The sequence below is a fragment of the Podarcis raffonei genome, chromosome Z (genome assembly GCF_027172205.1).
Source record: "Podarcis raffonei isolate rPodRaf1 chromosome Z, rPodRaf1.pri, whole genome shotgun sequence".
Taxonomy (NCBI): Eukaryota; Metazoa; Chordata; class Lepidosauria; order Squamata; family Lacertidae; genus Podarcis; species Podarcis raffonei.
This window is the reverse complement of record NC_070621.1, coordinates 40532776-40548349: the sequence shown is the minus strand read 5'-3', so window position 1 is coordinate 40548349 and position 15574 is coordinate 40532776. Positions and strand designations below refer to the sequence as shown.

The window sequence follows — 15574 nt, the reverse complement described above, 5'->3', positions numbered from 1 at the left end:
GCTTCTGGACTACATCTCCCAGCATGCTCAGCCCCGCGGAGAGGTTGCTTAATTTTAGTGGGGCGTTTCAATTCGCTGGATGCTTCAAGAATACGTCTCCCAGCATGCACCGCCCAGCGGAGAGGTTGCCTAATTTTAGTGGGGCGTTTCAATTCGCTGGATGCTTCGAGACTACATCTCCCAGCATGCTCCGCCAACCCCCAAAAAAGTTTCCCGCATCTTTAAAAGGTTCAAATCCCGGCATGCACTGCGGCCTGTCAGGCACCTAACAGTTGCAGTATATATCGTGGCTTTTATATATAGGTATAAATATACTGTAAGATATAGTGTAAAGATATATAGTGTAAGAGCGGAGAGCGATATCCACTGAGCCTTTAAACAGAAACCAAACCGATCGCCTCAGAGCGTTCCGCGGGGCTTGTCACCATAGCAACATCACCCCCTTAACCCTGTCGTGGCCATGACAGGGGGGCGGGGGGCACATGCGCAGCTGACGCCTTTGGAGCGGGGGAGGGAGGGAAGGTTGCCTTCTGAGCCACGGTGCCTGAAGCTCGCGATAGTAGGGCTGTTGGCGGAGCATGCGCAGGAGCGCCAGCTCTTCTTTGAGGGCGAAGTCGTGTGGCAGCTCTGCTGACTGAGAGGTCGCCAGGGTCGCGGAGGGAAAGAGCCGCGCAGCCGTCGGGATGTGGTACGAGATCTTGCCCAGCTTGGGCCTCATGTACGTGTGCCTGGTCATCCCCGGCGTGAGCACCGCCTACATCCACAGATACACCAACGGGGGCAAGGTGCGTGCCATGGAAGCGGCTCCTCACGAATCCCCATCTCCCCTCTCCTTTTCTGAAATCCCATATTGCTGATTTAGGAATTGCTGTATCTTTAAGAACTTGTTTTGCGTTTATGTGATCGATAATGAACAACGGATTTAAGAGCTTGAGTTTGCTCTTCCCTTCCCCTCCCCTCGTTCTTTTCCCATGACTTTTCAGAGAGTCTCTTAAAACTGGTGGGGTTGGGGGGGTTTAAGCTGCCCTGAGAACCTTTTGGGTGTAAATAAAAAATTTAAGTGAATTGCACGCCTTCTTTGAAACTCTCTGAAGAAGTCGTTTAATATGCACAACCCCAAATCCAACGTGCAGTACTTGCGTGTAAACGCCAGGAGGCCTAAGAGACCGAAGAAAAAAAGCAAGTGACCCAGAATTTCTAAAATGTAATCAAGGCCAACAGCAAAATCATAATAATGAAAGCAATACATTTCAGGAGAAAGCTAGCAAGAAGAAAAAGAAAAAAATGTTTTCAGACCTTTCTGAAAGGGCTGCAGTGTTGATTCTGTTGATAATGAACTCCAAAGCTGTGGGGCTACCATGGCTTTAAGAGAGGATTGGATAAATTTATGGAGGACAAAGCTACTCGCCATCATAGCTATGCTCTGGTGCCTCCACAGGTAGCAATGCTTCCAAATATAAGTTTCTGGAAATGACAGGGAGAGTGCTGTTGTGTTTATAGGTTTCCCATATGCATCTGGGCAGCCACTGTGAGCAAAAGGACGCTCGATTTGATAGCCCATTGGCCTGCTCCAGCAGTTTGACTTATTTCTTAGACTGCCTTGTGCCTGGCAATTCACCTTCACCTGGTGGTTGGTCTCAGAGAATGGGCAGCTGGGTGTGGGAACTGACAGCCCTTCGAATAACTGACAAAAACCTTTTTAAGGCTTTAAAGCCCATAAGGATAGGGAGAGGGAGAGTCGTGTTGTCGTCCCCAGTCCCCATTTCATAATATTAAAACCCAGGGCCATCCAATGAAGCTGAATGCTGGAAGATTCAAAGCAAACAAAAGAAAACACTCTTCTACTATGGAATTCACTCCCAGGAGATGCATTGATGGCCACCAGCTTGAATAGCTTTAAGAAGTGGTTGGTCAAATTCACTGAGGCTAATGCTTTCAAGGGCTATTAGCCACTGGTATGTACTACCTCATGTGTCAGAGGCAGTATGTCTCTGAATATCAGTTGCTGCGGTTCACATGTTGGGAGAGTGATGTTTTACTCAGGTTCCCATAGGCATCTGGTTGGCCACTGTGAGAACAGGATGCTGAAGTATCCAAACTTTCTTTAATGGCAGCCCTATGTAGAGTGCATTTCAGCAGCCCAGTCTGAATGTGACAAAAGCACAATACAAGAGGCCTGGACAAGTTTTATTTATTTATGTAATTTATATTCTACACCAGAGGTTTTCAACCTTTTTGAGTCCACAGCTCCCTTGACCAAGTACATTCTTTCTGCGGTTCTCCTGTGGGGCTCAGAAGCCCAGTTATGTCACCCCTTGCCTGCAGAGTTGGCAGCCTCTCACCCTTTCTCAAACACCCTCCCTTGTAGAGTGTTCCCTCAGCCTCTTCCTCTCCTCTCCTCTCGCCAGCCCCAGAGGCACCATTCACCTGTGGTGCTTGTAGTCAGGGCTGCTGCAACAAACAGCTGTACAAACCTTTGGGAGGCAGAGACATGATAAGGCATTAGAGGAGGAAGGGAAGGAAAGAGGGACAGAAGCCATTGTTGCCCGCGGCACTCCTGACCACCATTCAACTCACTCCATGGTGCCACGGCACACTGGTTGAAAACCACTGCCCTACACTATCATTGTAGGTTTATTCTAAGGCAGTTAGTAGAGTATTACAGGAGAGGAAAATAAATATTTTAAAAGTAGTTAACAATAACAGATGGGACACAGGTGGCGCTGTGGTCTAAACCACTGAGCCTCTTGGGCTTGCTGATCAGAAGGTTGGTGGTTCGAGTCCCCTCGACGGGGTGAGCTCCTGTTGCTCGGTCCCAGCTCCTGCCAACCTAGCAGTTCAAAAGCACGCCAGTGCAAGTAGATAAATAGGTACCACTCTGTCAGGAAGGTAAACGGCGTTTCTGTGCGCTGTTCTGGTTTCGGTGTTCCGTTGCACCAGAAGCGGCTTAGTCATGCTGGCCACATGACCTGGAAAAACTGTGGACGAACGCTCCCTCTGCCTGTAAAGTGAGATGAGCGCTGCAGTCCCAGTCTGCGACTGGACTTAATTGTCAGGGGTCCTTTACCTTTACCTCTTACCTTTAACAATAACAGACAATAATTGCCATTTGAAATGTGTACCTTTCAGATCCCTGTCCCAGTAGATAGGCAGATTGATGCAGAAGAAAAGTATCCAACTGGTGTCTGGGCTCTAAAAAATAAAAGGTTACATATAGGCCACCCTGAACTCTGATTGGATGAAGGGAGATATAGCAATGTTTTAATTAGTAAAGGTGAGGATTTTTTTTAAAAAGGAAAATAAAGAAGAATGGTAAATGAGGACTTGTAAAAAAAGCAAATTTAAATAATAATAATTGTAAGAAAAAGGCTCAGTAGGATGATTTTTTATTAAATTTAATAAAAATTAAATTAACAAATAAAGCATGAACAAATATGTTCAACATGAAACTCTAGTTGATTTTCTTTGTTTATGAATAAGTTCTTTTTGGGGTGGGCATATTAAGTGAAACGAGCCTCACTCACACCTGCAGTTTGCAGCAGTGCTGTTCAGACATAGGCTTTCTTACTGCATCCATTGAACCCCACAGTGTTGTCCCCTGAATTGCCCACGACATCCAGATAATCATACCTTCAGCTAAGAATGACAAGGACAGTCTGTCATCTGTATATCTGAGCCTTGGTGCTAGGCTGGGAAGCAGGGCTGAGCAATCTGCTTTTCATCTCAAAAAAGGAATAGGTCTGCCCGCATCGGTTGAATTTTTCAATATTTCACATTTTTTGTCAACTTTGCTTTAAGTCTTTTCACGTTATCTGTCTCCCACTGCCTCTTGTTTACACATTGTCCACCTTATTTCTTATGTGCCCAGGAGAAGAGAATTGCTCGGAACACCTATCAGTGGTACCTGCTGGAGAGAGACAAGCGTGTGTCTGGAGTAAATCAGTACTATGACTCCAAGGTTGGTTTGAACAAACTTCCTTGCATGCTGCTGTCTAGTTGCAAAGTCACAACACTATTTTTTGGTGGGGGTGGGGAGCTAAATGCCACAACAGTTTACATTTGTTTTGGCCCCTAAATAATTTATGTACCTCTGCACAATGTTATTTTTATCCTTAATCTGTGTTCAATACTATAATGCGCATGGCATGTTCTGCTCATAGCAGAGCCCTTTTCAGACGTGTTTCTCCACATTATGTTAATGATGTGAAGAAAGAAACAGGGATGACCATGCATGCTCTGTCCCCTCTTGTGCATTCCTGATCATCTTCCACAAGTTGGAGAACAGCTGTCATTACTTGTGTAGATTCCCCATGGGTAGTTATGTGGCATCTTTAAAGACTAAATAACTTTCCAAACTACAGCTCCCATCATGCTTGGCTATTTGTCGTATTTGCTAGGACTGATGGGAGTTGCAGTTCAACAACATCTCAAGGGCCAAAGATTCCCCACTCCTGCCCTAAGGAGTCTTCTTTCCTAGTCCTGTGATGGCAGAGCACTTCTGTCAGTGGCAGCCTGATGTAGCAAAGGAAAGTGCAAACCTGCCTGCGCTTGCTAGTATTAAAAGTTGAGCAACTTGCTATGTGTTTGCACAATTATTATTTTTCTGTTTGTGGGATTAAGGAGGACACCACCTTGAAAAGAGGTTTGTTAAACCTGATTATATAGTGTAATTTGATAGCAGCAGCGTTGTGCACAGCAGACACATTTAACTCATTTGCTTCACTTTTTATTTTCCAGGGTTTGGAGAACATTAAGTAAAACCACGGTGCAATGAAAGCAACTTAATAAACATGTATTTGACAAAGTGTGGAGCATATTGATTATAATCTCACGAGGAGAGAGGACAATAAGCTTCTAATACTGTACCAATAAAATTGCAATAAAGAAATAAAATACAGATTGAAATAATGCAAATGTGAGAATGTTGACAAGACAGACAGAATACTTTATTGGGTTTGTTTTTCATGCTGACCTTCATGAAAGGTACATTTGATACATTACTCTTAACACATGGTTGCTGTTGTTGGCTTGAGTGATGGCACTTGTAGTCGAAAACATGTGGAAGGCATCATGTTGACTTATCCCTATTTTAATGGGTGCCAGATTGTTCTTCTTTGCTCTTTGATTACTACATGAAACCAGTGGGAAACATCAGCTGCAGAGTTGGGTATACTAATGACAACAGTTCGTTCTCATTTTCACCATCTAAGCTAGGTGCATCATTGGCCATGTTTGCTAGGACCAATGGGAGTCACAGTTTAGCAACAATAGGAAGGCCAAAGGTTTCTTATCCCTGGTCTAAACCTAAGGAGGTGGTGGTTATCCTGAATCAGAGTTTTGAAATTCCGTTTTGGCATGATGAAACTAGCTAAAACTTAATCCTGATAAGATGAAAGTACTATATTTAGGACTTATGACTTCCTGAAGGAACAAATATGCAGGCATGGTGCTCCTGGACACAGCTTTATATTTGGATCCTCAGGTAGTATCTACCATTTCACAAGCTGTGGATGTTTCTAGAACAGGCCTATTTTGGCCCTTTAGGTTTCTATGCAGCCAAAGTGACTTTCCCTAGGCCAGTTCCTCACCCTCCCTGAGTAGTTTTGCCTGGCCGGAATGTTAACTGTAATAATAATGCCTCTCACTTGCCTGGATAGAAAAATGTGTGGTATGGTATGGGAGTACAGAAAACTTTGACTTCTGCATGGCTGAAATGTAGCCTCCTGTTCAAAGGTGAAAGTCATACCCATGGCCCACCCACCACTGGCATGTGCCCCCATTCCAAAGGTTGCTCATAAAGGAATGTGGTCCCTCCACCCCTGATCTAGATAAAATATATCTATGGCACTGGAATTGAGTGGTCAGAGTAGAATGTTTGTGGGTTTTCAAACTTGGAGCATATTGTGCCAATTTTATATCAATTGGCTAGGTTGCCTGTTTGCTTTTAAGCCTAGTTTAAAGAATTAGACATTGACCCTTAAGGCTGTTAATAGCCTGGGACAAAGTTACCAGAACTTGCCACATGAATTTGTCTGAGCCTCCAGTTGGTTTCAGGGGCTCTGCTCTCAAACATGCCTCTGTTAGCAGATACTAGGTGCAGAGCCTTTTTATGGTAGTGTCATCATAAGTCTGGGATACTTTCCCTGGAAGATCCAGCAAGCCTGTTAATAATAATAATAATAATAATAATAATAATAATAATAATAATAATTTATTTATACCCCACCCATCTGGCTGAGTTTCCCCAGCCACTCTGGGCGGCTTCCAATCAAGGGTTAAAAACAATACAGCATTAAATATTAAAAACTTCCCTAAACAGGGCTGCCTTCAGATGTCTCTTAAAGAGAAGATAGCTGCTTATTTCCTTCACATCTGAAGGGAGGGCGTTCCACAGGGCAGGCGCCACTACCGAGAAGGCCCTCTGTCTGGTTCCCTGTAACCTCACTTCTTGCAATGAGGGAACTGCCAGAAGGCCCTTAGCGCTGGATCTCAGTGTCCGGGCTGAACGGTGGGGGTGGAGACACTTCTTCAGGTATACAGGACCGAGGCCGTTTAGGGCTTTAAAGGTTTCACCCTTTAGGTGAGTTAAGGCTCTTTTGGAGACATCCAGTGTCATGGGAATGAAGTCTGCTTGTACAACAGGACTGCTTTGTTCTCTCTGCAACTCCATCTGTAGCCCCAAAATCTGTTCTGGAGAGCTGAGGGATGCTTTGGAACAGATATTGTGGGGATATGAGGAGCTGTAGGGGGGAAAGAGGAACCAGAAGTCCTGTTGCAAAAGGGAATTTCCTATGTACAAGTGGATGAACATCACTGGATGTTGCCCAGTTTTCATTAAACATGCACTTGGGAGTGTAAACACTTTTATTTTTTTAATCTATCCCATCCCCAGTGTCTTAAAGATTATATTAGAAGGAGCAGAAAAGCTGTACACAAAATGCCAGTTGAAACAGCAAGCACAAGTTTAGGAAAGTCTTCACTGCAGTGAGCAGAGCTTTTTATTATTTAATGCATATCTCACACAAAACAATGTGTTTAGATTACTAAAGAATGCGAGTAAATTGCTGTAGGCTGGTTTCTAAATGTATCCCAGTAAAATCGGGAGCAGAGAGAAGATTGCTGCATTAGCAGATAGTGACCTTGTAAATGATTCCACTCCACAGGTAGCTTTGGAATCTGCAATGGTGGAAAGAAAATCAGAGTCATGAAGACACAGGTTAAGTTGAGATACAAGTGGAGCTTGCAACAGAATGTTGTGATGTGAAATGGGCCTGTTTGGGTTGTCAGACCCCTAACCAGGCCCTTTCCAGTATATTTCATTTCCCCCCATTTTCACCTGGTTTTCTGTTTCCTCCCCATCCATCAACAATCGGTCAGCATGTCATGGCCATGCTCCTCATTGTGTTAGTGTGCATTAAGAAGCAGGCAAGGCACATCATTCAGACCATTGGGCATTTTTTCAGTGATGCTCCAAAAATTACATCAATACATTGTGCATCTTTTCCAGTCAATGTTAGTTGCTTTTGGCTCCAATGGGGCACAAAGCATGAAATTTGCAAAACTACATCCTGACATCTTTTGAATTTTATTCAGCATTCAGTTTCTGCCCCAACAATAAGGTGTCTTTTTTAAATGAAAGGTACACTCATCAACTTCCATCATAGCTAATGATTTTACTAGGGCCAGAGACTATCAAACAAGGCAGTCTCATGTAAACCAGTAACCCCTTCTGTCTCATAATAAAACAAGGAACATTTCTCCTGATCCCATGGCGGGGTATCAAGTATCCAAGCAAAGCATTATACCAGCTGATACGTTATTGTCCTTCCCCAGTCTTGTTCCCTTCAAATGTTTGACTACAAGTCTAAAGCCATCCCACAAGCAATGCTGGCTGGGGTTGATGGGGCTTCTAGTTACTAGCATCTGGAGGGCAGCAGGTTGGTGAAGGCTGTGTTATTGGGATATATTTAACCCAATGCCATCTGTACTTGTGGCCTATTCAATTTCAGGGGAGATGCGTAGTTACCTTAAGACTGGGAACTTATTTCACATAACAGAGTGGTAAGTTACTCACTTCTCCAGATCACTTTGGATTTGACGTTGGTCCAGTAGATGTCATGAGACTGGGCGACTGTAGCCCTGATACAATAGGAAAAGGGACATCACAATTACAATGCATATTGAGATTGGGCTCTGCCTCCTCCTGCAATCATCATCATCATCTTATTATTATTATTATTATTATTATTATTATTAAAAAAACCCTCCAGTTTGTAATTACTTTGATGCAGTTCCTAAAGTTCATTATACGAGGGTTAAAGATTTCCCCTGATATACTTCCCATAGACTGAGACAAATGAAACTCGGCACAGTTATTAGTCCTTCTCCACATAGATACCAGCAAGAGCCAAAACACTTTCCTCATCACTCTATGCAGTTGTGGAGCCTCGTGAGTAGAAGTCAGCAGGTTGTGTCAGAAGCCACGACTTGACCTCAGAAATCAGCATTTCATCATCTGGAAAAAGCTTGCCCTTCAAAAATAACAATGGTTGGAAAGAGGTGGAAGTCTGATGGTGCAAGGTCGGGAGAATAAGGGGGCTGAGGAAGGATTTCATAGTCACAGGACCATGCTTCCGTCTGAGCAACATGTGAGTTGTGAACCGGGGCATTATCCTGCAGGAGGCAGACGCTTCTGGTCAGCATACCAAGCCTCTTGGTTTTGATGGCCTTCCACAATTTCTGCAGCAGCGAAGCATAATATGTCCCGGTAACTGTGGTAGCCTTTGCCAGGAAATCCATCATCACTATTCCACGCTGGTCCCAAAAGACCATGAGCATGACCTTGCCTGCTGATGGTTGGAGGTGGTGAGGTGGAATGTTTCCATTGTTTGGACTGGGATTTAGTCTCTGGGTCATAATGATGGACCCATGTTTCATCCTGAGTAATTAATAATTAGTCTGGCAAAGAAGCCATCATGGTTTTTGTGACACATGGCCAAACAAGCCCATGAGCATGTGACTTGTTCCTGCTTCTGGAAAGGCAGCAGCCGGGGAACCCACCGTGAGGACACCTTTCCCATGAACAAATAGTCATGGATGATTTTTTTCTACAGAGCCCACACTGATCTTGACATCTGCAGCTAGCTGGCAAATGGTTATGTGATGTTCCTCCAGAATGGCGATCTCCACTTCATCAATGAAGTGGCTTCATCAATGACGGACTATGGTCGCTTAGGAATTGGAGCTGTTCCACCGAAGTCTGACCACACTTGAACTGACGATGCCAGTGCTTGACTACGTCATACGATGGGGCATCTTCCCCATAAGTCCCTTTCATCTCATCGAACGTCTGCCGTGGTGTGTGCGCTTTCAAGTACAGGAACCTGATGACTGCCCTGCATTCAAGTGGTTTCATTATCAGACGTTACTCCACGTTAGCACCCGTAACAGAGAAACTGTTAGGAGCTCAAAGCTACAAATTACCACATTACCTAGGGAGAGATGTACATGTGCAATTTCATCCTCCTATGATAACCGGAAGTGGGTCAGAGGAAATCTTTAATGAACGGCCCTCATACTCTTAAAATAAACTTGCCTTCTGCCTTCTTGCAGAATGAAATCATAGCGTGCAGACAGAGAAAATTATCTCCCATTAATTGCCTGGTAATGTTTGCAGCCATCAAAAGAGGCTTCTGAAGCCATGGGAAGGAGCTTAAATCTAGATCAGGAATGGGGAGCCTTTGCCTTGAACTACAATTCCCATCAGCTCTAGCAAGCAAGACAGGGATGGCCAGGAACAAGGGTTGTATTTCAGCAATATCTGAAGATTCCTCACAACTGTCTTATGATTTAGGGAAGGCAGTATTTTAGAGAACATGTGAAACTTACACAAATATAACTACTGAAGGGCAGTCAGAGTTGGGTGGAAGCCATGTGTAACTGTCTTGTCCTGTTTTTAAATTGGTATTAGAATGAGTCACTGCGCCTTGTGGATTTCCAGAACACTGCAAAAGGAGACACAACATCACTTTAAATAAGCTTCCTCAAATTTATCTATTTTAAAGCAGAACCAAGACCCCATCACACTTTTTATAGAGCCAGTCCAGAAATATTGGGAGATAAATTTATTTAGTTCACCATCCATTAGTAAACAAAATTCATTTCCCCACATTGCCCAGGTTCCTGCCCTGATTTTTAATATTGCAACATTTTTTTTTAAGCAGCCACTTAGTATTCATCCTTTACAGAGATTTGTTTGCCTTTAAAAGCTAACCAGGCACGTTCAAATTCAAATGTTGAATTTTACAATCTGAGTTAAATTGATGGCATTATCTTGAAGGTTATGATTCCTGACACATTTTATAGACCAAGAGTGGGGGAGCCATCCCCCCTCTAGCTGTGGCTGAACTACAACTCCCATTATCCCATTATCTGGAGGGCTAAAGTTCCCCCAAACCTGTTTTGGACATTTGGAACCAGCCATTTTAGGACTTCTGGTCACTTCTGCTGTCCAGATATCAGAAGTGTTGAACTTCCCACTTATTTTAATAAAAGACACGTGGGCCTTCCTTTCTGACTTATGATGCATTGCTCTCCTGAACATGTTGCCATTTCTTCACAGACAGGCTGTTTAGGGCAGGGATGATTAATCTGCGGCCATCCAGACATTGTCAGACCCCAGCTCCCACTAGCCCAAGCCAGCATGTCTAATGATCAAGGATGATGGGAGCTAGAGCTTCAACAGCATTCAGAAGACCGCAGATTAGCCACACCTGATCTAGGATGTGGCCAAATTCTCTAATGCAGCTGATGGGAAGTGTAGCCCAAAACATCTGGAAGATACCAGAGTGAGGAAGTCTAAACTAAGCTCATCCCCACATCCCAGAGATGGGGATATTTAAGTTGTCCAGAATTTGGGCTACAAATCCTATCATCATCTCTGACTACTGGCCATGCTGTCTGGAGCTGATTGGAGTCCAGCAACATCTGGAGGGCCACACACTCCTTAACCACTGGCATAGCGCCTCATCAAACTGTAAGTGCAGGAAAAATGAATAACTAGCTGGATCAACTATGAGTTGTATCGTTCAATCTGTGACCCTTCTCTGGTTCGGGGTGGGAATGGGGACTGTTTCTGGCAATGATTTTGCTACAGCAGACACGAAAGAATGACCGTTTGTCTCTTACCTGTAATAATTTAGTATTATTGGGAGGAGTTTGCCAAAAACCTAGTGCAGCTGTGGAACCAAATGCACGAGCTTCCAACAATAACCCTCTGTATGCAGAACCAAGGATCTGAACTGGAGGAAGATGACAGGCATCAAGTAACAAATAAGCCTGGTTTGGTTAAATCGCTTGTTTTCCGCAGCTGGATCTATAATGGTGTTTATAACCTGTCCAGGAACAGGCTATATATTATGTTTGGAGAGCCTTTGGTGGTCCAGATGTGGCTGAACTACAGCTCAAAGCCATTGGCTATGCTTGCTGAGACTGATGATTCCCCATCCCTTATATATTCTCTGGCTGTTCTTGACCAACTACATTCTTTCTTCGGCCCCCCTGTGGGGCTCAGAAGCCCAGTTATGTCACCCCTTGCCTGCAGAGTTGGCAGCTCCTCACCCCTTTTGAAACACCCTCCCTTGTGGGGGGTTCCCTCAGCCTCCTCTCCTCTCCTTGGGAGTCTGCAGCTGCCGCCAATGGTCTCTAAGCTGCTCCCCCACCCCCAAGAGACGTGCCTCCTCACACTGCCCCACCGAGGCCTGGGAAGCAGCCGCTGGCCAGCCCTAGAGGCACCATAGCCTGGGGAGCTTGTACGCAGCACCTCTGATTATCCTTAAGTGCCATGGCAGGCTGGTTGAAAACCACTGGCCTACACCATCCCTGCTGAAACCCTAACCTTTTCCTTCTCTGCCCACTGACACACACATTTGGAAGAGAGCCCCCATTCCCTGTCTTTCACAGGCCCATCACCCAATTGAAGGGTTGATGCCTGGCCATCACCAGCCTTTGTTGTTCTTAATGACTTATACCCAAAGTGATACCCTGGTCCAGAAAAACAAAGTTAGGCTGCATTGTCCCACTGTTAAATGAAACTCTCTATGAGCCCACCTTAATTCTCAAATAACTGATTAAACTCCAGCACTGAGGAATCTAGAGGAGGTCAGGGCACCCACAAACAGGGTAGGGTGGGTGGATGAGGGTACCCATATACCCACAACAAACTAGAGACATATGCAGCAACATTATCAAAAGCCTTTTCTGGAAAGAGACTAAGTGCAAACTGTAACTCTATCTGGTATGCAATTAAGTTTTACTCCAATTACACCTATGGAACTTAACCGACAAAACTTAGTCACTTTGATTAATTTCAGTAGGTTTACTCTGAGTAAAACTTAGTTGCATACCACCATTATGATGAAGTACAGAGAAGGTTGCAAAGGGTTTTGCATTTGTGCCTACCTATATCTTAGGAGGAAAAACTTGATAAATATGTTAGCTCGGGTTAGTAATTACATTATATAACATTTTTCTTTTGTGTTTTTTAAAAAATAAGTTTGTGAGTTAATTAATGAGAATATATAGATTTCTTCTCCCCTCATTTTAAATAAATTATTGAATAAAACAAAGGTATTATTACAGACATCTATTTATCATCAACCAAAGTTTTTAAAATCCAGTTTAGAAACTTACCATTAACAGGCTGCCCGTTTAGGAAATAGGGTGTACTAACTAGGAATTCATAGGGTGCTGGAGTCTGTTGAGGCTGGGTCCCTGTGTGAATAGGTAACATATTCTCACAGGCTGATGCAGGAGCACCAGTTGGAAAGGCATGAGATGGACAGAGCATGATCCAAGGGGCCATCAAGTTGAAGAGAAGGAAGGGGTTCCAATAAGCCATGTCTGCAAGAGAAGTAGCTGCTAGTTCTCTCTCACTCTCTCCTGCTCCTTGGAAGCAAGAATGAATTCTCAGAGGCTTGAAGAATCTTCAAAATGATGAAAGCATGAGCTTTGCTGAGTCACTGACCCATAACAGATTCACTTTCTACTCATTTCGGATGCAATTATAACCCACTTCTCTTGCTCACATGACTTCCAAATTGAGAATTGCATATTGTTTCTTAAGGTTTCCATGTGGACACGAGCTAAGGAAATGGATTATGGAACTTGCACGGTGAGGACTTTACAGTGCTTTTGCCTGTTTCAAAGGGGCATTAGTTTTCTCCACTGTCCATTTCTATATTAAAACACACACACACACACAAAAGTATTGTGTGAACTGCATCTGTTGGGAAACTGCAATCGGTTGCTGCTTCCTAGTGTGTGTACACACTACACTGACATGTCATAAAACAGAAAAGTGTGCAAACTTTCAGTTCATTTGTTCATCAGATAGAGCACAGGGTTATCAAGACCACAACAGCAGAGAAAAATATAAATACAAATTGCATGGAAATTGTGACTTTTAAAATAAGAGTATAACAAAACCCACAGATTTAAAGTACAGTTTTGACCCACAATTCCTATTTATTTTAATGATTACCGTATTTTTCGCTCTATAGGATGCACCCGACCATAGGACAAACCTTGTTTTAGAGGGGGAGAACAAGAAAAAAAAATTCTTCCCCTCTCTGCTTAGCGCCCCTTCAGCGAAGCGGCAGGAGAAATGGAGCCCCTTCCATTTCTCCTCCCGCTTGGCTGAAGGGGTGCTGTGCAGAGAGGGGGAGATTTTTTTTTCTTGTTCTGCCCCTCTAAAAACAAGGTGCGTTCTGTGCATTCAAGGTGCGTTTACCCAAAGCCTCCGGAGCAGCTCTGGAGGCTTCAGGCAGCTACCTTGGAAGCTTGGAGAGCGAGAGGGGTCGCTGCGCACTGATCCCTCTCGCTCTCCAGGCTTCAGTGAAGGCAACCCGAAGCCTCAGGAGTGCGGCGGGAGTTCCCGCTGGGCTCTGGAGGCTTCGGGTTCCTTTCAACCTGCTCTTTGGGGTTGGCGGGGGGGTGGAGCACTGTTTTCCCCACCGCCAGCCTCAAAGACCAGGTCAGGGAGCAGCGCAAAGGCTGCGCGCCACCTTCCCGCTGCCCCCCGAGCTTGTGGGGCTGGCGGTGGGGGGAAGCGCTGCTTTCCCCCACCGCCAGCCTCGAAGACCAAGTCGGGGAGCAGCACAAAGGCTGTGCGCCACCTTACCGATGCCCCCTGAGCTTGTGGGGCTGGCAGTGGGGGGAAGCAGTGGGGCTGGCTTCAGCGAAAGGAACCTGAAGCCTCCGGAACACAGCAGGAACTCGCACTGCGCTCCGAAGGCTTCAGGCAGCTATCCCTGAGAAGGCACTTCTTATGTCCTTACATGGTTCAAGGGTAGAGATTGTGAGAAGGCATCTTCCAAAGCAATCCCACCCCGCAAATAGCTTTGGAGCCTTCTTGCCTCTAGCCTAGCCCTCACCCCTTTTCCTGTTCCCGCTGGAGTCTTCTTTTGCTTGCCACGCCTGCGGGCTCTCTTCCGGCCAACGCTGCCAATGACGGATCTTAAAAACTTGGGGTCGGTGAGATTCGGCAATCGCAACACCTTGCGCCTGCTGGACCTCCTATGCGGAGCGGGTTGTGTCTTGCTCCTTGTGAAGTAGGGTGAAATGTGAGGAGTGTTGCAAGCTGGTGCAGAGGCAGAAGGTCTGGCCGAGATGGTACAGCACGGCTTCTCTGTCAGGGGCTTCTTCCTAACCCAGTGGAACACCCGTATCATACGCCTCTTAGATGGGTTGGACATGCTGAAGAAGGTGCTGGAGGCCCAAAGACCAGGGTGACTTCAAAGTGGAGGACGCAGCAGGCAGTTCCCTATCAATGGTGCCAAATCCAAGCAAATGTTAGCTCCAGTCCTGTTAAATCAATCCAGCAATTATGAATGTTAAATAAGGGATTAATTCCTCAGGCAGTCTGAAAAGACTTTCTGCGGCTTTTGAATAGATGGGAGCCCCCAACTACTGCCACTGTTGACAGCCTGTTGCCCCTTCACTCTGGCTGAATGGGTAATGTCACAATGGTTCCTTCATCAGGTGTTTGTGAGCATGAAAATGCTGTTGGGCGTTTCAGCAATGAAGGCTCAGGCATAACATACTGTTTGAAAGTCTGAACATTTCCTCTTTTTTTATTTAACAAAATTTATATACCACTTTTATTATTTATATACAAATTATTAGGAGAGTAAGTTAAAAATATACTGTGGTTTATTCACTTAATAGGCTAGTTTACATACTTTATTCCTTCTTATACTTCTATCCCACCTTTCCTCCACAGAGCATACACACTTCAGCCTCCACCTTCTCCATTTTATCCTGACAGCAATATTGTGAGCTAGGGCCAAAGCTCAGTGGTAGAACAACTGCTTAGCATGCAGAAGGCATCAGGTTCAGTCCCCAGCATCTCCTGGTGGGACTGGGAGCGCTCCCTCTTCGGAGGCTTCGCATTGCTATAGCGGAAGCCAAGGAGCCTGCATTCGCTCCATAGGACACACACACATTTCCCCTTAATTTTGGAGGGGGAAAAGTGCATCCTATAGAGCGAAAAATACAGTACATCCTGGTTTTGATG

General features: G+C 44.9%; 2 protein-coding genes across 2 annotated transcripts; one reads left to right on the top strand and one right to left on the bottom strand.

The window, feature by feature from the left end:
• The first annotated feature begins 541 nt into the window (after window positions 1-541).
• Window positions 542-4908, top strand: NDUFA1 (NADH:ubiquinone oxidoreductase subunit A1). The gene is made up of 3 exons (XM_053374658.1): window positions 542-785; window positions 3869-3958; window positions 4738-4908. The coding sequence occupies exons 1-3, from the start codon at window positions 684-686 to the stop codon at window positions 4756-4758; spliced, it is 213 nt and encodes a 70-aa protein (XP_053230633.1). The 5' UTR covers window positions 542-683; the 3' UTR covers window positions 4759-4908.
• Window positions 4909-6963: 2055 nt separating this feature from the next.
• On the bottom strand, window positions 6964-13707 carry LOC128406860 (putative defense protein 3). Its single transcript, XM_053374651.1, has 5 exons — window positions 12691-13707; window positions 11188-11300; window positions 9889-10004; window positions 8075-8139; window positions 6964-7176 (listed from the first exon to the last, which is right to left on the bottom strand). Exons 1-5 carry the CDS (start codon window positions 12896-12898, stop codon window positions 7079-7081), a joined length of 600 nt encoding a protein of 199 aa, XP_053230626.1. The 5' UTR covers window positions 12899-13707; the 3' UTR covers window positions 6964-7078.
• Between the last annotated feature and the right edge of the window lie 1867 nt (window positions 13708-15574).